The sequence below is a fragment of the Physeter macrocephalus genome, chromosome 9 (assembly GCF_002837175.3).
Source record: "Physeter macrocephalus isolate SW-GA chromosome 9, ASM283717v5, whole genome shotgun sequence".
Classification (NCBI taxonomy): Eukaryota; Metazoa; Chordata; class Mammalia; order Artiodactyla; family Physeteridae; genus Physeter; species Physeter macrocephalus.
The window spans coordinates 27,371,404-27,399,103 of record NC_041222.1 but is presented as its reverse complement, the minus strand read 5'-3'; the positions used below and the strand labels follow the sequence as shown (position 1 = coordinate 27,399,103).

Here is a 27,700-nt window from a genome sequence, read left to right as displayed (position 1 = left end):
GGCCCGCGTACCGCAAAAAAAAAAAAAAAAAAAAAAAAAAAAAAAAAAAAAAAGACAAGCATGGACTGAGCACTAATATATGCCAATCACTAAGCCAGATGGTGGGCTGGGCTACAAAGAAGTCTACGGCCAGGACCCACCCCTTGAGGATCTGCAGCTGCACTTGTGAGGGGGAAGTGGAGGCTGAAGAATAAATGACTATGAAATGTGGAAGGTATGGAAACTAACCGTTCTTCCAGATCTGCAGATGAGCACAGAAGGACCCCATCGGTTCTTCTGAAATGTTCTAAGTAGCAAACAGCCTTTTATGCTTCCAGGGAATGCAGAACAATGTAATTTCAAAAGTGGTTAGACTCAAAGGCCTGGATTTGAGTTCTAACCTCACTAATTATCCACTTGAGAAAGTTACTCAGCATCTCTGAGCCTCAGTGTCCTCCATCTGCAAAATGGGGACACACCTACTCTGTCTACCACAACTGTTTGTTGTGGGGATCAAACGAGGCCACAAATGGAAAGTCACCTATCTTATGATTACAGGCTTTGGACCCTACCTCTGTCCCTTACAAAGTCTGAGACTCTTGTTGAGGCTCCATTTCCTCATCAATAAAGCCAGCTAACACTATCCATCTTAATCATGGCTGAAAAGCACGTGGCTGGCACACAGTAAGTGCATCATAAGTGACTGGTGGCATAATGATCATTACGAACGTGAGAGACAATTTGGTTGTTATTGGTAGAATAGTGGCAATATAATTTTTGTTGACTAGGTACAAAATCCATGTATCACAATCAGTTTTCTAGGCAATGCAGCTCCTGGCAGTCTACAGCTATAGCTCTAGACTGTTCTGCCAGAAGCTACCAACATCCCAACACATGCTTGTCTTTGAAAACAACTGCTCTGTTCCTAGAAGGAATGTGTTCTCCTGATATTTCCTGACCCTCTCTCCAGTCACCCTTGGCAAAAGCCTGCCCTTCCTTGACCCTCCGCAGAGTGGGGCTAATGTGCTGAAGGTCACTGGCCTGCAAAGCCCTTCTCTTTGGCCATCTCTCTGGGAACGCTGCCTGTTCTCTGCTTCCTGTCACCATGTGGCATGCTCCCAGAACCTGGCTGCTCTACCTGTGGCCCCAGTTGGTCCAGGTTGGAAAAGAAGAAGTACAAAGCAATTTTGGCCTCCAGTGCAAGGATCATTTTTTAACGTACAGCTTTTTCAGGAATAAAGCAGAATGTTTACCTCTACTGATCCCTGTGCCTCTTTCTCAACTGGTGCAGAACTCAGAGGAATGTGTTATAGGACTAATGATTGAACTCTCTCTCTTTTTAAATTCCAACCAAAAAAAGGGTTACAAACCCACTGAGAAGAGGCCAAGGCCCAGTGTCAAGCTGGGAGAGGCTATCCATCTGAGGTAGACACCCACCTTAAACATGAAGGGTGAGAACCAGGCTGGCATGAAGACGAGGTTGCACAGGCGTGTGGTTGAGCACTGCTGGTCAATGCTGGCTAGAAGGGCCACTTCGCCCAACTTCCCGTGGCCTACGATCTCCACCGGCACCTTCAAGATAATTTCACCTTGCTCTTCGTGCAGACCTGGGAACAGCAGGATTCGGTCAAATAGGCTGGACATGGCCAGGGCACTGCCTAGGCTGTGAAACTCATGGCCTGGCCCGACACTCAGGGTACGACGTGTCCTCCTCCGGCGAAATAAAGAAAAGCAGACAGAGGTCTCCAAGATCGCGGCATTCTTGGTCCACATCTTGGAGGCAAGGTAATGCTGCTTGAAGGCCTCCCTCCAAGACTCGGGTTCCACATCAGGCTGGTTGGGCCAGTTGGGGTGGCGGCACTCGGTGTAGCCCAGATACAGCTGCCGCCAGCGAGTCCTATCAAGACTGAGGATCAGTTCATACCAGGCCCTGCACACTAGGCTGCAACGGCCCAGGTCAGGAAGGGGCAGGTAGGCTAAGATCATGCGCCACAGCTCCAGGGGGAGGCTGCCAGCCTCCATCATCACCTGGGAGACAGACACAGAACAAAAAAGGTTTTTGTCTACGCTGCTTACAGTCCCCCTTCTTAAAATATCCCGACTTCTGACCCCAGGAGTGAATAGGCACCTAGGCCCAGCCAATCACAGGACTCCACCCACTGAGTCAGAATCCTTCCCTGGGATTTTTCCTACCTGCAATCAGCAGGGAAAACTTTCTTTTCTCTTAAAGACACTATAAGGATATGACCCTGGAACTGCTGGCAGCCACGTTCCCTACCTTATGGATAAAACCTCGTGTTACCAAAGCCAAGGAGAAATGAGGAGATGAAAGATGAAAATTGAAAAAGAGAAAGAAACATAGTGAGTATGTGTGTATGTGTCCTGGCGGTATGAGTCCATATTCTTGAAGATGCCCTGGACTCTTCAGTTTTCCTTCAAGTCTGTGAGGTACCTCAATGGCCTTCTAATAAATTCTCTTTCTGTTTAAGCTGGTTTGATTTCAATTTCTGTAACTTGTAGCTAAGAGTGTGGACTAATACAGAGGGAACCCACCTTTGGCTGTTACTGTCCTAGAGCTGTTCTTTCCTCATCACGGATCAAATCCTCATGGGAGGCAACCTCAGGAAAACTGCTGCTGAGGTTTTTGGTCCTGGCTCTGCCACTGGTTACTGATGTAACCTTAGTGTTCCAAGCATCTACTGGGCTAACTGCCCAACCATCTGCTCCTATGATTTTTTGGGGGAAAATATCCCTCCCCCCACCAACAGTTTACACCACTTGCTTACAGAGGTAGGGCTTTCCGCAGCCGTGCGTGTGCAATAACACTACCCAGACCCCTGGCTGCAAATGACTGGACTCTGGATGGCTCCACTGGGCCACTGAGATCTTTAGGGGAATGTGAGTTGCAATTCTAGAATCAGATTGACTTCTTTCTTGAATGGAGGGGAATGAATGGCTTGTTTCCTAACGTAAAAACTCAGGAATAGTTGTTGGTGACCATTTTCTCTGGGGGCAAGGGGAGGGTAGAAGCAGAAGAAGCTGGTCTGCATTGAGAGGAGGATGAATGAGAGACACAGAAAAAAGCAGAGAAAAGGGCAGAAACAAGGGGCATCCCAGTGTTTCTCCAGCACTGCAGGTCACAGCTCCAGTCTACTCTCAAAGCTCAGCTCCATCCTTGCCTTTTGAATCCCTTCAGCTACCTCTGTACTCTTCTAGCAAATTCTCCTTTTTGCCTAAGCTGGCTTCACTGCATTTCTGTTGTTTACACCTAGTTTAAGCTCTCTCATTTATCAGTGTCAGTTTACCCACCTAAAAAACAAGGCGGCTGAATTAGATGACCTAGAGCAACTTCCAAGTCTGAACCCTGTAAGGTCTCTAGACAACTAGAAACTAAAACTGGAAACAGGGCCAACTCCATCACTGACTTTAATAATCAAGTTGTCCACCTCTCTAGGGCCTTAGTTTTCCCCTCAATTTTATAAAAATGATGATCAAACTTGTCAGCCATTAGCCCCAAGAAGGCTAAAAACACAGATGTGTGATTACATCTGACAGAAATTCTGAGCCTCCTCCACGCAGGTATGGCTTTAACTCTACAGATTAGTATCAGAGCCCAGGTATGCAGGTTCTTCCATCATGATCACCCAGTGAGACTTTATGAAGTTCTCAGCAGCACTGGAGAAGAGCTGGCTCTGGAATGGTAAGCATGATGTAGAGAGGAAAAAGGCTGGGCTCCTGATACTGCAACTCCCCCAGGCGAACGCAATTTTACTCACGGTGGTTTCTGTGACACCCGTGTCTCCTGTTCCTCATCCCTTCTTTAGCCACACCTTCCCAGCCTTTTAAGGAGAAGAATGTTCTTCTATCCCTTCTCTAACCATTCTCTAGCTAAGTGATCACATTCATTCCCTTGATTTCAACTACCAGTGTAAATTCAGGACCTCAAATCTGAATTTCCAGCCCCAGCTGTCTCTTTCAAGCTCCATACATGAACACCCAATTGCTGGCCAGACGTTTCTACCTGAATGTTCCACAGACACTTAAAACCCAGCATCATATCCAAAATGGAACCTCACCTTCCAATTTAGGCCATGACAGAATTCTTAGAACTGGATTCTCCTGCCTGCCACAAACGAGGCAACAGAATACATGCTCTCAGGCACTGAATAGCAAGCCACACAGGACTGTGATCTTAGAGAGCAAGCAAACAGGAGGAGAGTGCATGACTGCTCCAGCTGTCATCTTGGGGCACCTTCTCATTGTAAGGTAGGGAGATGGAGCCCAGGCAGAGTGATAGTCTACTGAGCAGGCAGATATGAGTTCTGGACTGAAGTGGCTGAAATCTGCGAGGCAGGGTATTCCAGAGGGAGTGAGCGACACAGAGTGGGGGTGGGTTTGGCGGGCAGTTTCTTGGCTGAAAGCTGGACCACACGTGTACAGGGTGGGACTTCCACAGTCCTAGAAGAAATTGCCTTCTCTGGGGTAAGTGGTGATACCAGAGATCAGGCAGAGCTGGGAGATCATGGAATTCCACCCAGAATATGGTGCATTCATACTGAGACTCAGAAAGGATGTGCCATGGGAATAAATTCAAATCGCAAGAATAAAGTCAAGCTTCATAGGATCAAAGGGTTCTGCCAGTAACTTATGCCTGCTAGAATGAAATTTAACAGTCCTAAAAAAAAAAATAACGACAACATAATCCAGACTCCCTCAACATGTCAGCTACAAGATACTGTGATGTTGGCATAAGAAAACTAGAGAGTCCTAAGACCCAGTTCCACCCACCAGTGGGCAGGCACCAGGAAGCCAGCACAAGCCCTTGGACCCTCTTCCACCAGGGGGCAGACACCAGAAGCAAGAGCAGCTACAATTCTGCAGCCTGAGGAATGGAGGCCACAAACACAGAAAGTTACACAAAATGAGATGGCAGAGGAATATGTCCCAGACGAAGGAACAAGATAAAACTCCAGAAGGACAACTAAGTGAAGTGGAAATAGGCAATCTGCCTGAAAAAGAATTCAGAGTAATGATAGTAGAGGTGATCCAAGATCTTGGAAAAAGAATGGAGGCACAGATTGAGAAGATACATGAAATGTTTAACAAAGAGAAGATTTAAAGAACAGAGATGGACAATATAATAACTGAAATGAAAAATACAGTAGAAGGAATCACTAGCAGAATAAATGAGGCAGAAGAACAAATAAGTGAGCTGGAAGACAGACTGGTGGAAATCACTGCTGCAGAACAAAGAAAAAAGAATGAAAAGAAATGAGGACAGTCTGAGAGACCTCTGGGACAACATTAAATGCACCAACATTCACATTATAGGGATCCCAGAAGGAGAGGAGAGAGAGAAAGGGTCTGAGAAAATATTTGAAAAGATAATAGTTGAAAACTTCCTTAACATGGGAAAGGAAACACTCAAGTCCAGGATGCGCAGAGAATCCCATAGGGGATAAACCCAAGGAGGAACATGCCAAGATACATACTATTCAAATTGACAAAAATTAAAGACAAAGAGAAAATATTAAAAGCAACAAGAGAAAAAGCAACAAATAACATACAAGGGAATCCCCATACGGTTATCAGCTGATTTTTCAGCAGAAACTCTGCAGGCCAAAAGGGAGTGGCACGATATATTGAAAGTGATGAAAGCGGAAAACCTACAACCAAGAATACTCTACCCAGCAAGGTTCCCATTCAGATTCTAGGGAGAAATCAAAAGCTTTACAGACAAGCAAAAGCTAAGAGAATTCAGCACCACCAGACCAGCTTTACAACAAATGTTAAAGGAACTTCTCTAGATGGAAAAGAAAAGGCTACAACTAGAAACAAGAAAATTACGAATGGAAAAGCTCACCAGTAAAGGGAAACATACAGTTAAGGTAGGAAATCATCCACACACAAATATGATACTTAAACCAGTAATTGTGAGAGGAGGAGAATACAAATGCAGGATATTTGCAACACATTTGAAATTAAGAGATCAGCAACCTAAAACAATCATGCATATATATAGTCTGCTATACCAAAACCATGGTAACCGCAAACCAAAAATCTACAATAGACACACACACAAAAGAAAGCAATCCAAAAACAACACTAAAGATCATCAAATCACGAGAAGAGAACAAAAGAGGAAGGGAAGAAAAAAGACCCACAAAAACAAATCCCAAACAATTATCAAAATGGCAATAAGAACATACATATTGATGATTACCTTAAATGTAAATGGATTAAATGCTCTAACCAAAAGACACAGACTGGCTGAATGGATACAAAAACAAGACCCGTATATATGCTGTCTACAAGAGACCCACTTCAGATATAGGGACACATACAGACAAAGTGAGGGGATGGAAAATGGTATTCCATGCAAATGGAAATCAAAAGAAAGCTGGAGTAGCAACACTCATGTCAGACAAAATAGACTTTAAAATAAAGGCTGTTACAACAGACAAAGAAGGAGGTTACATAATGATCAAGGGATCAATCCAAGAAGATATAACTGTAAATATATATGCACCCAACATAGGGGGACCTCAACATATAAGGCAAATGCTAACAGCCATAAAAGGAGAAATTGACAGTAACACAATAATAGTCGGGGACTTTAACACCCCACTTACATCAATGGACAGATCATCCAGAAAGCAAATCAATAAGGACGGACAGGCCTTAAATGACACATTAGATCACATGCACTTAATTGATATTTATAGAACATTCCATCCGAAAGCAGCAGGATACACATTCTACTTAAGTGCACACAAAACATTCTCCAGGATAGATCACATGCTGGGCCATAAAGCAAGACTTAGTAAATTTAAGAAAACTGAAATCGGGCTTCCCTGGTGGCACAGTGGTTGCGCGTCCGCCTGCCGATGTGAAATCATATCAAACATCTTTTCCGATCACAATGCTATGAGATTAGAAATCAACTACAAGAAAAAAAGAGTAAAAAAAAAGCAAACATGTGGAGGCTAAACAATATGCTACTAAACAACCAATGGATCACTGAAGAAATCAAAGAGGAAATAAAAAAATACCTAGAGACATATGAAAACGAAAACACAACAATCCAAAACCTATGGGATGCAGCAAAAGCAGTTCATATAATAGGGAAGGTTACAGCAATACAACCTTCCTCAGGAAACAAGAAAAATCTCAAATAAACAATGTAACCTTACACCTAAAGTATCTAGAGAAAGAATAACAAACAAAACCCAAAGATAGTAGAAGGAAAGAAACCATAAAGATCAGAGCAGAAATAAATGAAATAGAGGTGAAGAAAACAATAGAAAAGATCAAGCTGGTTCTTTGAAAAGATAAGCAAAGTTAATAAACCTTTAGCTAGACTCATCAAGAAAAAAAGGTAGAGAGCTCAAATCAATAACATTAGAATGAAGAAGAAGTTAAAACCGACACCACAGAAATACAAAGGATCATAAGAGACTACTACAAGCAACTATATGCCAATAAAATGGACAACCTGGAAGAAATGGACAAATTCTTAGAAAGGTACAATCCTGCAAGAATGAAGCAGGAAGAAATAGAAAATATGAACAGACCAATCACAAGTACTGATATTGAAACTGTGATTAAAAAACTTCCAACAAACACAAGTCCAGGACCAGATGGAAGAAATAGAAAATATGAACAGACCAATCACAAGTACTGATATTGAAACTGTGATTAAAAAACTTCCAACAAACACAAGTCCAGGACCAGATGGCTTCACAGCTGAAGTCTATCAAACATTTAGAGAAGAGTTAACAGCTATCCTTCTGGAACTATTCCAAAAAACTGCAGAGGAAGGAACACTCCCAAACCTATTCTATGAGGCCACCATCACTCAGATACCAAAACCAGACACAGACAGAACAAAAAAAGAATATTACAGGCCAATATCACTGATGAACATAGAAGCAAAAATCTTTTCTTTTTTTTTTTTTTTTTTTTTTTTTTTGCAGTATGCGGGCCTCTCACTGTTGTGGCCTCTCCCGTTACAGAGCACAGGCTCCAGACGCGCAGGCTCAGAGGCCATGGCTCATGGGCCTAGCCGCTCCAAGTCATCTGGGATCTTCCCGGACCGGGGCACGAACCCGTGTCCCCTGCATCGGCAGGCAGACTCTCAACCACTGCACCACCAGGGAAGCCCTAGATGCAAAAATCTTTAACAAAATACTAGCAAAGCGAATTCAACAATACATTAAAAGGATCATACACCATGATCAAGTGGGATTTATCCCAGGGGTGCAAGGATTTTTCAATATCTGCAAATCAATCAATGTGATATACCACATTAACAGATTGAAGAATAAAAACCTTATGATCATCTCAATAGATGCAGAAAAACTTCTGATAAAATTCACAATGATTTATGATAAAAACTCTCCAGAAAGTGGGTATAGAGGGAAGCTACCTCAACATGACAAAGGCCATCTACAACAAACCCACAGCTAACATGGTACTCAACAGTGAAAAGCTGAAAGCATTTCCTCTAAGATCAGGAACAAGGTAAGGATGTACACTCTTGCCAATTTTATTCAAGATAGTTCTGGAAATCCTAGCCATGGCAATCAAAGAAAAAGAAATAAAAGGAATCCAAATTGAAAAAGAAGAAGTAAAACGGTCACTGTCTGCAGATGACATGATACTATACATAGAAAATCCTAAATATGTTACCAGAAGACTACTAGAGCTCATCAATAAATTCGGTAAAGTTGCAGGATACAAAACTAATGGACAGAAATCTCTTGCATTTCTATATACTGACAACAAAAGATCAGAAAGAGAAATTAAGGAAACAATCCTATTTACCATTGCATCAAAAAAAATAAAATACCTAGGAATAAACCTACCTAAGGAGGCAAAAGACCTGAATACTATAAGATGCTGATGAAAAAATTCGAAGATGACACAAACAGATGGGAAGATATACCATGTTCTTGGATTGGAAGAATCAATATTGTCAGAACGACTCTACTACCCAAGGCAATCTACAGATTCAATGCAATCCCTATCAAATTACCAATGGCATTTTTCACAGAACTAGAACAAAAAATTTTTTAATTTGTATGTAAACACAAAAGACCCCAAATAGCCAAAGCAATCCTAAGAAAGAAAAATGGAGCTGGAGGAATCAGGTTCCCTGACTTCAGACTATACTACAAAGCTACAGTAATCAAGACAGTATAGTACTGGCACAAAAACAGAAATATAGATCAATGGAACAGTATAAAAAGCCCAGAAATAAACTCATGCACCTATGGTCAATTAATCTACAACAATGGATAAAAGACAGTCTCTTCAATAAATGGTGCTGGGAAAACTGGACAGCTACATGTAAAAGAATGAAATTAGAACATTCTCTAACACCATACAGAAAAACAAACTCAAAGTGGATCAAAGACCTAAATGTAAGACTGGATACTATGAAACTCTTAAAGGAAAACATAGGCAGAATACTCTATGATGTAAATTGCAACAATATCTTTTTGGATCCACCTTCTAGAGTAATGAAAATAAAAACAAAAATAAACAAATGGGACCTAATTAAACTTTAAAGCTTTGCACAGCAAAGGAAACCATAAACAAAATGAAAAGACAACCCACAGAATGGGAGAAAATATTTGCAAATGATGCAACCAACAAGGGAATAATCTCCAAAATATACAAACAGCTCAGGCAGCTCAATATAAAAACAAACAAACAAATTAAAAAATTGGGCAGAAGATCTTAATGGACATTTCTCCAAAGAGGACATACAGATGGCCAAAAAGCACATGAAAAGATGTTCAACACTGCTAATTATGAGAAAAATACAAATCAAAACTACAATGAGGTAGCACCTCACACTGGTCAGAATGGCCATCACTGAAAAGTCTACAAACAATAAATGCTGGAAAGGGTGTGGAGAAAAGCGAACCCTCTTACACTGTTGGTGGGAATGTAAATTGGTACAACCGCTATGAAGAAGAGTATGGGGGTTCCTTAAAAAACTAAAAATAGAACTACCATATAATCCAGCAAGCCCACTCCTGGGCATATATCTAGAGAAAACCATAGTTCAAAAAGATACATGCACCCCAATGATCACTGCAGCACTATTTACAATAGCCAAGACATGGAAGCAACATAAATGTCCATCCACAGAGGAACAGATAAAGAAGATGTGGTACATATATACAATGGAATATTACCTGGCCATAAAAAAGAATGAAATAATGCCATTTGCAGCAACATGGATGGACCTAAAGATTATCATACTAAGTGAAGTAAGTCAGACAGAGAAAGACAAATATCATATGATATCACTTACATGTGGAATCTAAAAAAAATGATACAAATGAACTTATTTACAAAACAGAAAGACTCACAGACTTCAGAAACAAACTTATGGTTACCAAAGGGGAAAGGTGGCAGGGGGGAGGGATAAATGTATATATACCTTCTGTATATACACATTTCTATATACAAAATAGATAATCAGCAAGGACCTGCTGAATAGCACTGAAAACTCAACTCAATATCCTGTAATAACCTATATGGGAAAAGAATCTGACAAAGAATGGACATATGCATATGTATAACTGAATCACTTTGCTGTACACCTGAAACTAATACAACATTGTAAATCAACTATACTCCAATACAAAATAAAAATGAAACTAAAAAAAAAAAAGAAAACTAGAGAGTCCAGAAATAGATTTGTACGTATACTGGTCAACTGATTTCTGACAAAACGTCAGTGCAATTCAGTGGATCAAATGGTGCTGGAAAAATGATATCCGTATGGAAAAAAAAAAAGAACTTTTGCCTCATACCTCACACCATACATGAAAAAGTAACTCAAGATTGATTACAGACATACACATAAAAACTAAATCTATAATGCTCCTAGAAGAAAATATAGGAAAATACATTTGCAATCTTGGGGTAGGCAAAGATTTCTGAGAACACAAAAGGCATTAATCATTAAAAAAAACCTAGTAAATTGGTCTATCAACATTAAAATTTTGTGTTTATCAAAAGACATCATTAGGAAAAGAGAATGATAGAACGGGGAATAATATTTGCAATACAACATATACAGGACAAAGGGCTTGAATCCAGGATATATTAAGAAATGCTACAACTCAGTAATAACAAAACCCAATAAAAAAAACAGGCAAAGATTTGAAGAGAAACTTCAAAAAGAAAAATGAACAGCCGATAAACTCATGAAGAGATGCTCAACATCATTAGTATTCATTATTACTCAATTTGTATTAAAACCATGATGATAAATGTGTGTTTCACACACACTAAAATGGCTAAAATGAAGAACACTGAAAGCATCAAAGATGTGAAGTAACCAGAATTCTCATACATTGTTGGTAGGAGTATTAAATACTAGAAGCACATTAGGAAACTGGCGATTTTCTTATGCAGTTAAACCATATACCTATCCTGGGACTTCCCTGGTGGTCCAGTGGTTAAGAATCCTTCTTGCAATGCAGGGGACACAGGTTCAATCCCTGGTCAGGGAACTAAGATCCCACATGCCGTGGGGCAACTAAGCCCACGCACCACAACTACAGAGCCCATGCGCTCTGGAGCCTGCAAGCCACAACTAGAGAGAAGCCCACTCACCACAACGAAGAGCCGGGGCACCACAACGAAAGATCCTGTGTGCCGCAACTAAGACCCAACACAGCCAAAAAATAAAAAAATAAATATTTTAAAAAACAACCAAACCATAAAAAACCACATACCTATCCTGTAACCTAGAAATTCCACTCCTAGATAATTACCCAAGATAAATGAAAATGTATATCTACGAAAGGACTGATGTAAGAATGTTTACAGCAGCTTTATTCCTAGTAGTAAAACAAACAGACAGAAAACTAGAAACAACCCAAATGTCCATCAACAGAAGAGTGGATAAACAAATAATGGTGTATTCGTACAATGGAATACTATTCAGCAATAAAAAGGGATGAACTGCTGATAACACACAACATGGATGAATTGCAAAAAGAATGTGCTAGGCAAAAGAAATTAGTCACAAAAGACTACATACTGTATGATTCCATTTAGGTGAAGTTCAAAAACAGATAAAATCACCTATGGTGATAAAAATCAGAACAGTGCTTGCCAATGGGGTAGGGATTGACTTGCGGGGGTCAAGAGGAAACTTTGGGAGTAAAGGAAAAGCTTTACAGCTTCACTGGCATGTGAGTTATATAGGTGCATACATGTAAAAAACCTCACTGGACTGTATGCTTCCGTTCTGTGCATTTTATTGTGTGTAAACTTTGTCTCAAATTTAGGGAAACCTCCTTAATTTCTCTTCTGTCCCCTTCCCTCCCTCTCTCTCCCAGATAGCCTCTCAAGCCCTATGTTTCTGCCTCCTTAAGTACTCTCTAATTAGTCTTTGCTCTCTACCCTCTCTGTTACTGTGTTATTTCTGGCTTCACCATCTTTAGTCTGGATTACTACAGTACAGTCTTAACTGGTCTCTCTGGAACCACTCCTGCCTCCATCCAATCCATCTGACATTCAGCTGCCAGAGGAATCTTTCTAAAATATGAATCTGGTCTGGTCACTTAGTGTGAAATTCCTCAGTGGCCCCCCATGGCTTCTAGGATAAAGTCTAGTACAGAAGACAGGTCATGAGCTTGTTTATTTCTCTGGCCTCATCCCTGATATTCTTCCCACCCTACCCTCACTCTCCCAGTAATATCTCTACAGAGGGCCTTTCCTCAACCTCTCTCCTTAGATATAAAGTGCCTCTCTGGCTTCCAATGGCAACCTGAGAACAGCTCTATCACAGCCTCTTTAAAATGTAAAACAAGACAGAGGACACAAAGCAAATGTGTAGGTTAGCGAATTGATTTATAAGGTAAACATCTTGTTGACCAACTCCTAGGTCAAAAAACAATTTTGCCAGCCAGAAGCCTCCAGAAGCCTCTCCATGTGCCCCATCCCAATCCTGCCCCCCAGAGTAAACATCTTCCTCCTGACTCTGTAGTAATCCCTTCCTTAGGCTTCTTTGTGGATCTATCACCTAAGCATGCATCCTTAGATAGTATAGTTTTAATTTTGTCCTTAGGTTTTTAGCTTGATAAGTGTTTGATTCTCATTCCATCTGCAGGTTCCCCTTCCATCCTTTTCTTTTCTTTACTACATATCTGTTGAAGAACTTGAACCATCTGACCGAAGTTTCTCAGTCTGGACTTGCCGACCGTGTATGTTCTCATGGGAGAGTTCACTTTTTTGCCCTGTCAGCTGATTTCCTGCGTATTGGCACCTGGATCAGGGGCTAAACTAGACTCAGGTTCCATCCCTTTAGCAAGTTTACAAGTGGTGGTGTATCTTTTTATCAGGAGATGTCCACAAGTCTGGCTGTCGCTATTTTGATGTCAGTGCCCACTGATGCCCAATGCCTAGACCCATTCATTTCCCTGGAGGTTAAAAAAACGGTGAAACTCCAACTGGATCATCTGGTTTTGATTTATTTGCTGAAATAAGTTTCAGCAAATAGGAGAGTCTTCTCTTCATCCATCATTTGGTTACCCAGAGGTACAGTCCACGTAGGAAAGGCCAGCTTGATTCTTTCATTTCCCAGGTTTCAAGACAATGAATTTGTCCCGTTACACTTTGAAGGTAACCAATTTGGGTTTGTGTGTGCATGTGTGTGTGTGTTTAAACTATTATTATAAACACATGGATTTAAACATATTTTATGGCTTTCAAGTCTTTGAATTTGCTATTCTTCCTGAAGCTCAAATTGAGCCAGCTTTGGCCTCGATTTAGTTCCTCAGTGCTTCTGGCACAACCTCAGTAATCTTTGATCGTTTCCTTGCTATGTGGTACTTCAAGATGTTTCTGGCTCACTTTTTACATTTCTTGCCCAGACATGGTATCAGACAATTTTCTAAGAAAGAATTTGTGTTTATTTTAAATTGAAATTTTTACTGAGATAATTGTAGGTCTGTATGAAATTGTAAGAAATAGTAGAGATCTCTTGTATGCTTTGCCCAGTTACCCGCAGTGGTAACATTTTGCAAAACTACAGCATAATAACACAACCAGCATAGTGACACTGATACAATCCACCACCTTATTCAGATTTCCTGTTTTACTTATACTCATTTTTGTGTGTCTATATTACATTCCGTACAAGTTTTATCACCTGTGTAGGTTCATGTATCCACTATCCATAGTCAAGACACCAACAGTTCCAACACAATGACCCCTCATACTACCCTTTTATAATCACACCTACCACCCTCCTGACTCCTCTTCCCATCCCTAATCCCTGACAACCATCAATCTGTCCTCCATTCTAAAATTGTGTCACTTAAAAATGTCATGTAAATGGAATCTTACAGTGTGTAAGGATGGGACTGGCTTTTTTCTCTCAGCATTATTCCTTGGAGATGCATTCAAGTCTGTGTATCACTAGTTTTGTTCCTTTAGAATGCTGAGTAGCATTCCACAGTGTTGATGCACCAGTGTACATTTGCAGAATTTTGACAAATGCATTCACACATCTAATCCAAACCCCACCAATATAGAATATTACCGTCACCCCAGAAAGTTCACTCATGACTTCTCCTAGTCAATCCCTAACCCCAATCTCAAAAGGCAACCACTGTTGTGATTTTTCTACCACAGATTAGTTTTGTCTGTTCTAGAATTTCATATAAATGGAATCATGCAGTAAGTATACTTTTGTGTAAGGCTTCTTTCACTCAGAAGAACATTTTGGAGACTCATCCATTTTGCTGCATGTATCAGTAGCTCATCCCTTTTTATTGTTGAGTAGTAGTTTGTTGTATATTAATATATCACAGTTTTAAAAAAAATCGATCCTCCTATTGGTAGAAAGCAAAACTGTTTCCAGTTTGGTGCTATTATGAATAATGTTGCTGTGAATATTCTTATACAAGTGCTTTGTGGACATATGTTTTAATTTTTTTTTGAGTAAATGCTTAGAAGGGAAATTGCTGGGTTCTGTTTCCAAAGAACATTTTACACACTCATCATGAATGCATAAGAAACACCACTGCTCCACAACTTCACTAACATTTATTGTGGTCGGTCTTGTATCATTCTGGTGGATATTAAAAAAATTTTTTTTTTGAACTATAGTTGATTTACAATATAGTGTTACAGATTCAGATTCTTTTCCATTATAGGTTATTACAAGATACAGTACTGAATATAGTTCCCTGTGCTATACAGTAGGTCCTTGTTGTTTATCTATATTATATATAATGGCATGTATCTGTTAATCCCATGCTCCTTAATTTATCCCTCCCCTTCCCCTTTCCCCTTTGGTAACTGTAAGTTTGTTTTCCGTCTGTGAGTCTGATTCTGTTTTATAAATAAGTTGATTTGTATTATTTTTAGATTTCACATATAAGTGATATCATGTAATATCTGTCTTTCTCTGACTTATTTCATTCAGTATGATAATCTCTAGGTCCAACCATGTTGCTGCAAATGGCAATATTTCATTCTCTTTTCTGGCTGAGAAATATTTCATTGTATATATATACCACATCTTCTCTATCCATTCATCTGTTGATGGACACTTAGGTTGCTTCCATGTCTTGGCTATTGTGAATAATGCTGCTATGAACATAGGGGTGCATGTATGTATCTTTTTCAAAACTGGTATCTCATTTTGGTTTTAATTTGCATTTCCCTCATGACTAATGATGTTGAACACTTTCATGTGCTTATTGGCCTTTCATATATCTCTTCTGAAGTGTTCAAATCTTTTGTCTATTTTTTTTAAAATGGGGTTATCTTTTTAATTATTGAATTATAGGACTTCTTTATATATCCTTTGCCAGATAAATGTTCTATGAATATTTTCTTCTACTCTGTAGCTTGTCTTTTCACTTTCTTAATAGTATCTTTTGATGAGAAGTTTTTAATTTTGATGAAGCTGAACACACCTTTTTTTAAAAAAAATGATTATTGGTTTCTTTTACCTGAGAAGCCTTTGTTACTCCCCACATAATGAAGATATTCTCCTATATTTTCTTCTAAAAGCTTTGTGGTTTTAACTTTTGCATTTTGACCTATGATACAATCATGAATTAATTTTTGTTATGGTATGAGGTGGAGGTTGAAGTTAAATTTTTTATTTTTTTATTTTTTTTGCGGTATGCGGGCCTCTCACTGTTGTGGCCTCTCCTGTTGCGGAGCACAGGCTCAGCGGCCATGGCTCACGGGCGCAGCCGCTCTGCGGCATGTGGGATCTTCCCGGACCGGGGCACGAACCCGCGTCCCCTGCATCGGCAGGCGGACTCTCAACCACTGCACCACCAGAGAAGCCCTGAAGTTAATTTTTTTATGTGAATATCCAGTTATTCCAGCACCATTTGTTAAAAAGAATCTCCTTTCCCTATTGGCTTGCTTTGGTGCCTTTGTCAAAAATCAAATGACAGTAGCGTGGATCTATTTCTGGGTGATTTATTCTGTTTCACTGAACTATTTGTCAATCCTTATGCCAGCACCACACTACAATTTTACATTTTTCCTTTGATAAATTGGGCTTTTAGTGTCAAGTCCCAGAACCCTTTACCTAGCTCTAGATCCTAAATATTTTCTCCTATTTTTTCTTTTTCCCTAAAAGTTTTATAGTTTTACCCTTCACGTTTAAGTCTGTGATCCATTTTGAGTTAATTTTTGATTTAGGTATATGATTTAGTTTGAAGTTCATTTTTTTTTTTGGACTTCTGGTCGTCCAACTGTTCCAGCACCATTTGTTGAAAGGGCTATCCTTTCTCCATTGAATTGCTTTTCTATTTTTCTCAAAAATCAGTTGAGCTTATTGTTCTGGTTTCTTTTAGTGGAAGCAATATTTCAAGACCACAATCTGGGTATTAGAGATGCTTATTTCTACTAGGTTTGGTCATGGTTTCTAAGCCTTTTCAGCAGACTTCTGTCTCCTCCACCAGAATGTGGGTTTCTTTGGCAAGGACTGGATACCTTGCTCTCTGAAGACCCAATACCTGGTGTTGACCCCCTTCTCTACTCCAATTATTCAGAGCAACAGAAAAGAAAATCACTCTAAGCCACAGAGTGCCTAGATTACTCCAACACTGGGTCCACATGTCTCAGGTACTATGAGAGTAGGATTCTGACTTTTCTGAGGCTCTAAGTTCTTTCAGGAAATGTTGCCAATAAGTAAACCAAAGGAGACAAGTACATGATTTATTATTACCTACAGGTGACTTGACCAGAGTCACTGGGAGAAAAAACAAGTCAGCAGTACCTCTGGTAAGATTAAGTTAACCCTTTCATATTCAACTCTCACATAACTCATTTTTTCCCTCACAACTTCTTATCTTTGCACTCCACATTCCTCCCAAACATCTTCCAGACCTTCTGCAGCTCTGCCTCTAACTGCCCCTTTCCTAATTTGACTGCTGCTCTTCTCATTACAGTGTCATTTGCAGGAGGGAGGAGCTCTAATGCCAGGACTCTGAGTGGGTTGAATGCAGTTCAGTTTTTAGATGGGCCTCTCCTCCAACTAGGTTCTTGGCTCACTTATGAGGTAATTTAATTTAAAATGTTATTTTGCCTGTCCATCAGGTCTTGGTGACCTGTACATGATTCTCTGAGTTCAGAGACTTCATATGTCACATTTCTTCTAACACTGACCCTTCACACAGTCCCTTCCTGAAACCTCAGATTTAGCCTCCTTCTTCCACATAACAGATGCCTCCTCTGATTACCCTGTGTCCCACACAGTTCACATTTATCTTTGTAAATTTATCTCCCTATTAAGAGGAGCTCATTTACAATATTTTTCTCTGTCCTTGCTTCACTTCTTTTTTCCTTATTATACTGCTACTTCAATTTAAAACCACCAGAAGAACACTGTTATCACCATTTTAACAAGTTCCTATATAAAAGAATACAAACTGTCAACCACCCAAACATTTCTTCCCAGAGGGTGATCCCATCCCAGGAAGGACCACTTGCTGCATGTGGAAGGAGTATTTCAGTCATTATTAAGAACTCTGACCTACTTCTCAGACTCCTTGCTCTCCTCATCCCCACCTCTCACTTTCCAATTTATTAGCATCTTTGATTATAACTGTATGCTGTTCTTCCAGGGGCACCAGCTAATGTGTACTTTCCAATGTGCCTTATCCACAATGTTCTTTCCTTCTACAAGGGACAACTCTGACAGGTGTTCAAGAGTGAATCAGAGAATCCTAAAGAAACCCAATCTCGACAGCCTTCCAGGTGACAGGCTTCCCTATGGCGTCATGCAAGACTGCCCAGGAGGGCCCTCTCTGGGACCCAATGCTAACGGTCACTACTCCAATTCTCAGGAGGATGTAGAGACCCAAATCACAGCTACTCAAACTATGACCATCAAGCCCGATTACTGCATCCAACCTCACTGCTGACTTGAACCTATTTCACTACTAGCATTCAACCCAGTCAACCCACTGAATGCTCCATGTGACATCCCACAGTACCCAGCACTGCCAACTCCTGTCCCAGATGAGTCGCCACATCAGCCCATCAATAAAGAATACACTGGGCCACCAAAATTGAGCTATAGAGAATACAGCAAGAACCAAACACACCATCTAATACCTAGCACAAAGCATGACTTTAAATAAATGAATAAACAGAAGTGAACTGCCATCATGCCTCTACCCCAATTTTTTGGTGAATAATTAGTTTTTGCAAATTTATATAAATTTACTATATAAACACAGCTTCAAGGGCCCTCCCTCTCCCCACAAAATTCCTGCATCTACACAGAAATTCTTACACAGAAATTCTTAAAGTTTCACTGTGAATTTAAAAAATTACAGAATTAAAAATCCCTTTTATTTCTTGTTCTTTTGTTTTGCAAACATAGCCCTTACAGAGTGTGAGGGATTCTAGGATGAGAAAGAAGTGACAGGAAATGGACACAGCTAATAACAACCTGAGAGAGAAAGTATTAAGCATAATTGCAGCTTACAGAGCTCAAGAGGAAAGAAAATCTTTAAACCAGACTTGGTGGGACTTCCCAGAGGTTCTTAAAACATGGCTCTTGACCATTCCCCCTCAGAATCACCCAAGGCCTGTTCCTAGCTCCAATTCAGATCTCCAGAATCAGAATCTCTGGGGTGGGAATGTAAATTGGTGCAGCCACTATGGAGAAGAGCATGGGGGTTCCTTCAAAAACTAAAAACAGGGCTTCCCTGGTGGCGCAGTGGTTGAGAGTCCGCCTGCCGATGCAGGGGACGTGGGTTCGTGCCCCCGTCCGAGAAGATCCCACATGCCATGGAGCGGCTGGGCCCGTGGGCCATGGGGTGGCGCAGTGGTTGAGAGTCCGCCTGCCGATGCAGGGGACGTGGGTTCGTGCCCCCGTCCGAGAAGATCCCACATGCCATGGAGCGGCTGGGCCCGTGAGCCATGGCCGCTGAGCCTGCACGTCCAGAGCCTGTGCTCCGCAACAGGAGAGGCCACAGCAGTGAGAGGCCCGCGTACCGCAAAAAAACCCAAAACTAAAAACAGTACCACCATATGATCCTGCAATCCCATTCCTGGGCATATATCTGGAGAAAACCCTAATGTGAAAAGAAACATGCACCCCTATGTTGATAGCAGCACTATTTACAACAGCCAAGACATGGAAGTAACCTAAACGTCCATTGACAGATGAATGGATAAAGAAGATGTGGTATATATATATACAATGGACTATTACTCCGCCATAAAATAAAATGAAATAATGCCATTTGCAGCATCCTGGATGGACCTAGAGATTATCATATTAAGTGAAGTCAGACAGAGAAAGACAAATATCATATGATATCACTTATATGTGGAATCTAAAAAAATTATACAAATGAACTTAGTTACAAAACAGAAATAGACTCAAAGAAAACAAACTTTTGGTTAACAAAGGGGACAGTGGGGGGATGTGGAGATAAATTAGGAGTTTGGGATTAACATATACACATTACTATATATAAATTAGGTAAACAACAAGGACCTACTGTATAGCACTGGGAACTATCCTCAATATCTTGTAATAACCTATAATGGAAAAGAATCTGAAGAAGTACATATATCTGAAGAAGTGTGTGTATATATATATACCTGAATCACTTTGCTGTACACCCAAAACTAATAATAATAATACAACATTGTAACTGAACTATACTTCAATAAAAAAAATAAATTAAATTAAATATAAGAAAAAAAAAAGAATCTCTGGAATGGAACCAATTACCTGCAACTTTACCAAGATCCCTGGTGACTGTAATGAAAAGGGCCCCTTTTCCACACTTTGATGCAGCACTCCCAGTAAAGGGCTCTCCTCAGCTTCAACCGTTTTGGTGAGTGGCTCTCCCAGTATCCTGCAAAGTCAGAAGACCTAGGATTAAGTGGTATGCAAGCTTGAGCAAGTCACTTAACATCCCTGGGCCTGGTTTCCTCATATGTAAATTGGGGAGCTTGATACCACCCCAAAGAATTGCTGTGTGGATTAAAAGATCTAATGCATATTGTGTTGATAATTAGTTCTCTTTACCAGCTATTTCCAGTTTCCCCTCCTTTTGGCACATGACAGGATTGCACTCTTGGTCCCTCCTGTGGTTGGTTGGGTAGGGTCACATGACCAGTACTAATCAATGAGTTTTGAGAAGGGATGTGTGTCACTTCTTAACTGGAGCACTTCACTGCCTGTGCAAGATCATCCAGAGCTCTCTTCTTTCCAGCACAGCAACTGGCAACATTTGAGATGATGGCTACTCTGGTAGCCTGGGTCCTTGAGTGATTAGGAAAAGCAGAGTCCCCCTGCCAACCCAAAATGGATACCATGCATGAAACATAATCCTGTGTGTTGGGTTAAGGAACTGAGAATTTGGGGACTGTTTATTACTACAGCATAACCTAGCCCTTCCTGACTGATAAAAGAGCAGGTGAAACTCTAAAGAGTGCTATTATGAAGCTCCTGGAGACCACCCATTCCATGGCTTGTCTGCAGTGATTCAATATATTTCCCAATACTGAGCTGAAATCTAGATCCTAGTTACTTCCTCAGTTGGTCTCTGTTCTATCCCCCTGGGGTCACTGGAGTTCTGCTCCCTTACATATGCTGCATATTTGGTACAAGCATTAGATGACAAACTCAGAAGCTTGTACTCTACTGTAGGTTCCTCAGGAGGGAGTGGCCTGATTAGAGCTGCATTTTAAGGAGATCCATCCAGGAGAGTAATGTTGGGTGGGGAACACTGAGGGAAGAAACTCACAACTTTGAAAACATTAAATGACACTTTCTTTCCCTCAGGATGATGTGAGGGTCTCTGGTGGATTTGGGGCAAATGTGCCTGACACAGAAACTACTAGGGCTTCAGTTTTCTTGGGATTCCAAGAAGCTCACCCCACAGTGGGAAGCAAAGGGTATTGGATCTGGCCTCTTGCAGGAAGGAGGATTTCCCAGCAGGGGATTTTTCCATCCTTCGGCAGTTGTCTTCCTCCAAAATTTCCCATGTCCCCAACTCTAGGCAACACCCCAAGGCTAAATCGAGACTGGGGCTGACAGTTCTCCCCTCAAGAGCCCTCTGAACTTAGAGAGGATTTCCTTTCATGAAAATGTCCTATTCTCTGTTGTTCCATTTGGCATTATTTACTATATCTTTACAACACTAATCCATGGGGATCCACAGAGCAACAGGGATTTCTATAACCAGGTAACACTTAAAAAAAAAATGTATTCCCACACGATCATCTCAATAGACACAGAAAAAGCATCTGACAAAATTCAACATCCATTCATTATAAAAACTCTCACCAGGGCTTCCCTGGTGGCGCAGTGGTTGAGAGTCTGCCTGTCGATGCAGGGGACACGGGTTCGTGCCCCGGTCCGGGAAGATCCCACATGCTGCGGAGCGGCTGGGCCCGTGAGCCATGGTTGCTGAGCCTGCACATCCGGAGCCTGTGCTCCTCAATGGGAGAGGCCACAACAGTGAGAGGCCTGCATACCGCAAAAAAACAAAACAACAAAAAAAACCTCTCACCAAAGTGAGTATAGAGGGACTATATCTCAACATAATAAAAGCTATTTATGATAAACCCACAGACAACATAATACTCAACAGTGAAAAGCTGAAAACCTTCCTGCTAAATTCAGGAACAAGACAAGAATACCCACTCTCATCACTTCTATTCAACATAGTACTGGAAATCCTAGCCACAGAAATCAGACAAGAAAAAGAAATAAAAGGTATACAAATTAGAAAAGAAGAGGTGAAACTGTCACTATTTGCAGATGACATGATACTCTCTCTACACAAAGTCTCCACACAAAAACTATTAGAATAAATGAATTCAGCAAGGTAGCAGGATATAAGATTAATATACAGAAATCTGTTGTATTTCTTTACACTAACAATGAAATATCAGAAAGAGAAAGTAAAAAAGCGACGCCCGTCTAAAATCATGTCAAACAAACAAACAAAACCAAAAAACCAAAAACAGAACTTAGGAATAAATTTAACCAAGGAGGTGAAAGACCTATATGCTGAAACCTATAAAACACTGATAAAGGAAACTGAAGATGATTCAAAGAAATGGAAAGATATCCAAGGCTCTTGGATTGAAAGAATGAATATTGTTAAAATGGCCATACCACCCAAAGCAATCTACAGATTTAATGCAACCCCTATCAAAATACTCATGACATTTTTCACAGAACTAGAAGAAATAATCCTAAAATTTATATGGAACGACAAAAGACCCAGAATTGTCAAAGCAATCCTGAGAAAAAAGAACAAAGCTGAAAGTATAACCCTTCCAGACTTCAGACTATACTACAAAGCTACAGTAGTCAAAACAGTGTGGTACTGGCACAAAAACAGACATATAGACCAATGGAACAGACTAGAGAGCCCAGAAGTTACAGCACCCAGAAATAAACCCACACACTTATAGTCAATGAATTTCAACAAAGAAGGCAAGAATATACAATGGAGAAAAGACAGACTCTTCAACAAGTGGTGTTGGGAAAGCTGGATAGCTATATGTAAACTCAATGAAATTAGAACGCTCTCTCACACCATATACAAAAATAAACTCAAAATGGTTTAAAGGCCTATAGGTAAGACATGACACCACAAAACTCCCAGAAGAGAACATAGGCAAAACCTTGTCTGACATAAATCATAGCAATGTTTTCTTAGGTCTCACAAGGCAAAAGAAATAAAAGCAAAATTTAGCTTTTTCACAGCAAAAAAAACCATCAACAAAATAAAACGACAATCTACAGAATGGGAGAAAATATTTGCAAACAATGCGACCAACAAGGGGTTAATATACAAAATACATAAACAGCTCGTACAACTAAATATCAAAAAAATAACTCAATCAAAAAATGGGCAAAAGACCTAAATAGACACTTCTCCAAAGAAAACATGTGCCAACAGGCACATGAAAAGATGCCACACATCGCTAATTATTAGAGAAATGCAATCAAAACCACAATGATATATCACATCACACAGTCAGAACGGCTATCATCAAAAAGTCTACAAATAAAAAATGCTGGAGAGGGTGTGGAGAAAAGGGAACCCTCCTACACTGTTGGTGAGAATATAAATTGGTACAATCACTATGGAGAACAGTATGAAGGTTCCTTAAAAAACTAAAAATAGAGCTACCATATGATCCAGCAATCCCACTCCTTGGTATATATCCAGAGAAAACTCTAATTCGAAAAGATACATGCACCCCAATGTTCACAGCAGCACTATTTACAACTGCCAAGATAAGGAAGCTACCCAAGTGCCCATCAACAGACGAATGGTTTAAGAAGATGTGGTATATATACACAATGGAATATTACTCAGCCATTTGCAGCAACACGGATGGACCTAGAGAATATTATACAATACTTAGTGAAGTAAGTCAGACAAAGACAAATATATGATACCACTTGTATGTGGAATCTAAAAAAATAATACAAATGAATCTATACACAAAATAGAAATAGACTCACACAGAAAACAAATTCATGGTCACCAAAGGGCGGGGGGGGGGGTAAATTAGGCGTATGGGGTTAACAGACACAAACTATTACACTATACATAAAGTAGATAAGCAACAGGAATTTACTGTATAACACAGAAAACTATATTCAGTATCTTGCAATAACATAATGGAAAATCTAAAAAATAAATATATATAACTAAATCACTCTGTATACCTGAAACTAACACAATATTGTAAATCAACTATACTTCAATTTTTAAAAATGTATTCAAGTTTTGCCCTTCTTTTTGCCACTGGGGCCTCTGAGCTATGGAATTAAAAGTAACAAATATCCCCCAAGGCCTGTGCCTGTAAAAAAACAACAGTGGGAACTGTTTGGATGGGAGGGAGCAGGTCCTGAGGTAGACCTCAAGCTGTTCCTTTTTTAATGTGTTCCCAAGAGTGTGAGAACTCAAGGTTTCTGTGTGGCCTCTACCTAACCGCACAGTGGAGGGATCCACATGCCACTGGGCCACCTGGTGTCCCCAGCCTCAGTGGGGAAGGCAGAGGCCACCCTCTTGGGAGATGAGTCCCATGAAACTTGGCTCGCGACAAGCAGACTCTACTGCTTCCCAGCCCCGTGACTTGAGGCAAGTCCTTTAACCTCAAGTGAGGTTAAAGTGAGCCTATTTCCTCATCTGTAAAGAGGCTATTGATGGCTATCTTGCTACCCCTCATGAGAATTTTGAGAATTTCCAAAGGAAAAAAATCATTTATTCAACAAATATTTGTCAATTGTCTACTACTATGCTAGGCACTGTTCCAAGTAGTGACAAGCAGTAAATAAGACAAGACCCTCAGGGACAGGCAATACATTAAAAAAATAATAACATAAATGCTAAGAAGAGAAATAAAGCAGGCTAAGGCATGTATGTGTGCATGCACACATGTGCTATTTTATTTTTTTAATATTTATTTTATTTATTTTGGCTGCACCGGGTCTTAGTTGCAGCACATAGGATCTTCCTTGTGGCATCTGGACTCTCAGTTGCAGCGTGCAGACATCTTAGTTGCGGCATGCATGTGGGATCTAACAACCCAACCAGGGATGGAACCCAGGCCCCCTGCATTGGGAGCATGGAGTCTTAGCCACTGGACCACCAGGGAAACCCCCCACATGTGCTATTTTAGATAGGGTTGTCAAGGAAGGTCTTTGAGGAATTGACATTTGAACAGAGACCTGAATGACATTTAAAGCCATGGCGTAAGATCACTAGAGAGAGTGAAGATGACCAAGGCCTTGCCAGCCTAACATCTAAAGGGCATGAAATAGAAAAGGACTTGATAAAGGAGAGGTTGGGATTGAACACCCTGAGAAAACTGTACAGAACTCTGGGCAACATGAGGCACAGGAACCAAAGCATTGCTGTGCTTTGTTCTGCTGTTTAGGCTGCCACTGCTTCTGAGAGGGTGGCTGCTGTGCCCATTTAGGTCACTGAGCATCATGATGGGTCGGCAAGTTAGAGTCAGGAATAAAACCTCTAGTGACATCTCTGCAACTCACTAACGCTTTTGTGTGAGTGGATGTGTGGGGTGGGTGAAGGGGACGTGAGGAAGTACCGAGTTACAGCACAGGGACTACCCCTGTGAGAAATGAGACAGCACATGCAGATGTGGGGCAGCTAGGTGACACATGGCCTGAACACCTGCTGTGAAGAAATTCACTGTGACAAACTAGACATTCTCTGCCCTCAAGGAGCTTACATTTTATATAATACTTTTATTTATTGTCTGTCTCCCCTGAGTAAAATGTAAGCTCCTTGAGGGCAGAAACTCTGTATCACTGCTTTGTATTATGTCTAGAACTATGCCTGACCTACAGTAGGTGCTCAATAAACACTTAATGAATGAATGATCACCATCACCATTATCTGGTATATCAGAACAGCTGAGACTATTGAATAGTCTCAGCTATAGAATCCATACTGCGAGATAGATCCTTGTGGAATAAAAAAAAAAAGTAAATAAAACCCAAGTATGTAGTCAACACTTGCTATGTATAGGACTGCGTGGTAGGCACTGCGAGGAGTCAGGAATCAGATAGAGACCCCACGCTCAAGTCTGGTAGGAGACAAAGATATCACTCCCAACATGCCACCCACACCCCCGCAGAAAACCCCACAATACAGGGAAAAAGTGCTAAGTGCCATAAAAACGGGAAAGCCCGTGTGTAAATAAAAATGTGTGTGAATACAAATGTGACCCTTAGCTAGTGGAATCAGCCAGTTATAATAGAAGGCAACAAAAACATCAGGAGCTACTGTTTACTTAGCACGACTGTCTGAAGGGAACAGCATTAAGCACTTTTCATGTGTTATTATTTCCTTTTATTCTCTCAATATCTCTTCAAAGCCTTACAACTCAGAATGTTGTTTCCAGGACCTAAGAACTGGTTAGAAACGCCAACTCCTGGGCATCATTCCATACCTACTGGATCAGAATTGGCACTTTAACAATTTCACCAGAGAATCCATATGTACCATATGTTTAAGTAGCACTGATTTAAAGTATGTGTCTTCATTTTACAGATAAAAAAACTAAGTGAGAGAACTTAGGTGACAAACGGCTTACCCCTAATCACTCTGTTAGACTGCAGTAGAGCCCCCGTTTGAAGCCAGACCTGACCCCAAAGTCTGGGTTTTTAACTATTAAGCCAAGCTTCATGGAAGAGCTGGCATCTGAGCTGGACTCTGAGATATGGGTAAAATTGGGGCACCCAGAGAATGCAGGAAGGGGGACTGTGGGCAGAGGAAACAGTGTCAGCCAAGCCTCCAGGCAGGAAACTTCCAGCTGGGCTGAGGACACAGTAAGGAGAAGCTCCGTCTGGCCGAAGCTCTGAGAGCCTGAAGGGGTCAGGGAGAGAGATCAGCTGGATCAGTTCACGCAGTTTCTGTTAACTTGGGGGGCAGTGAGGAGCTGCCTCGAGACCCAGCACAGATGGCCCTACCCCATACTGAGATGAGTCAGACAAAAGGGACACAAACGGCTTCTAGTTGGGGCTCTGCCTCTCTCTCACTGGGTAATCTTGAAGGCAGGGACTTAATTCTGTGTTCATGTCCCACCTTTGTATAATAAAAAAGAATGCACTTACTTCCTACCTAGGGGAGGCCACATCAGTATCAAAGTGGTGGGAATTTTGCTTTTAATAAAAAAGGGGTGGGGGGAAAAGCCCAGGACAGTTCAGAACTCTATTTAATATTTTCAAGGGAAAAAAAAGATATTTTCCTCCCACATTATGAGACATAGTAAACACCAGGGCAAATAACTATTATACAAAGTGCATTCGTTGAGGAACTGTAATGGGTTAATGATTTTAGATTTTTCTTCAAATCAAAGTACATTTCCTAAAGTTTTGTGGATTTTAGTTTGAAAGTACAGAGATTAAAATACGGTGAACCATGAAAGAGCCCCATACACATACCTACACCTACACACACTATTGGAAAATGAAACAAAACTTAAAACTTTGAAGACGACAAAAATGTCATCTGGGCTTTTTATCATTTCTTCAAATCTCAGTTCTCTTCAGCCTGAGAAATAAACACTGTTTCTTATTTTCAGCTCTGAAATTTGATAACACAGACCAGAATGCTGTGTTCTGATGTACGTATAGTGCGTTCTGATTGTGGCTGGGAGCTGTAAGGACCCTTTCTCCCTCCTT

General features: G+C 40.7%; 1 protein-coding gene across 3 annotated transcripts in view; it reads right to left on the bottom strand.

Moving 5' to 3' along the window:
- The window catches only part of FBXO10 (F-box protein 10), a 77,842-nt gene that overhangs the window by 40,871 nt on the left and 9,271 nt on the right, over window positions 1-27,700 (bottom strand). Inside the window, exons 1-4 of one of the 3 annotated variants that reach the window (XM_055087090.1) lie at window positions 21,806-21,988; window positions 20,243-20,369; window positions 11,620-11,667; window positions 1,417-2,007 (exon numbers count right to left, since the gene is read on the bottom strand). In XM_055087090.1, coding sequence (XP_054943065.1) covers window positions 1,417-2,007; window positions 11,620-11,667; window positions 20,243-20,369; window positions 21,806-21,942 — 903 coding nt within the window. In that variant the 5' untranslated portion in view covers window positions 21,943-21,988. Of the gene's footprint in view, window positions 1-1,416; window positions 2,008-11,619; window positions 11,668-20,242; window positions 20,370-21,805; window positions 21,989-27,700 lie in introns of those variants that run through there. The other 2 variants (XM_055087092.1, XM_055087091.1) reach the window with 2 other exon arrangements.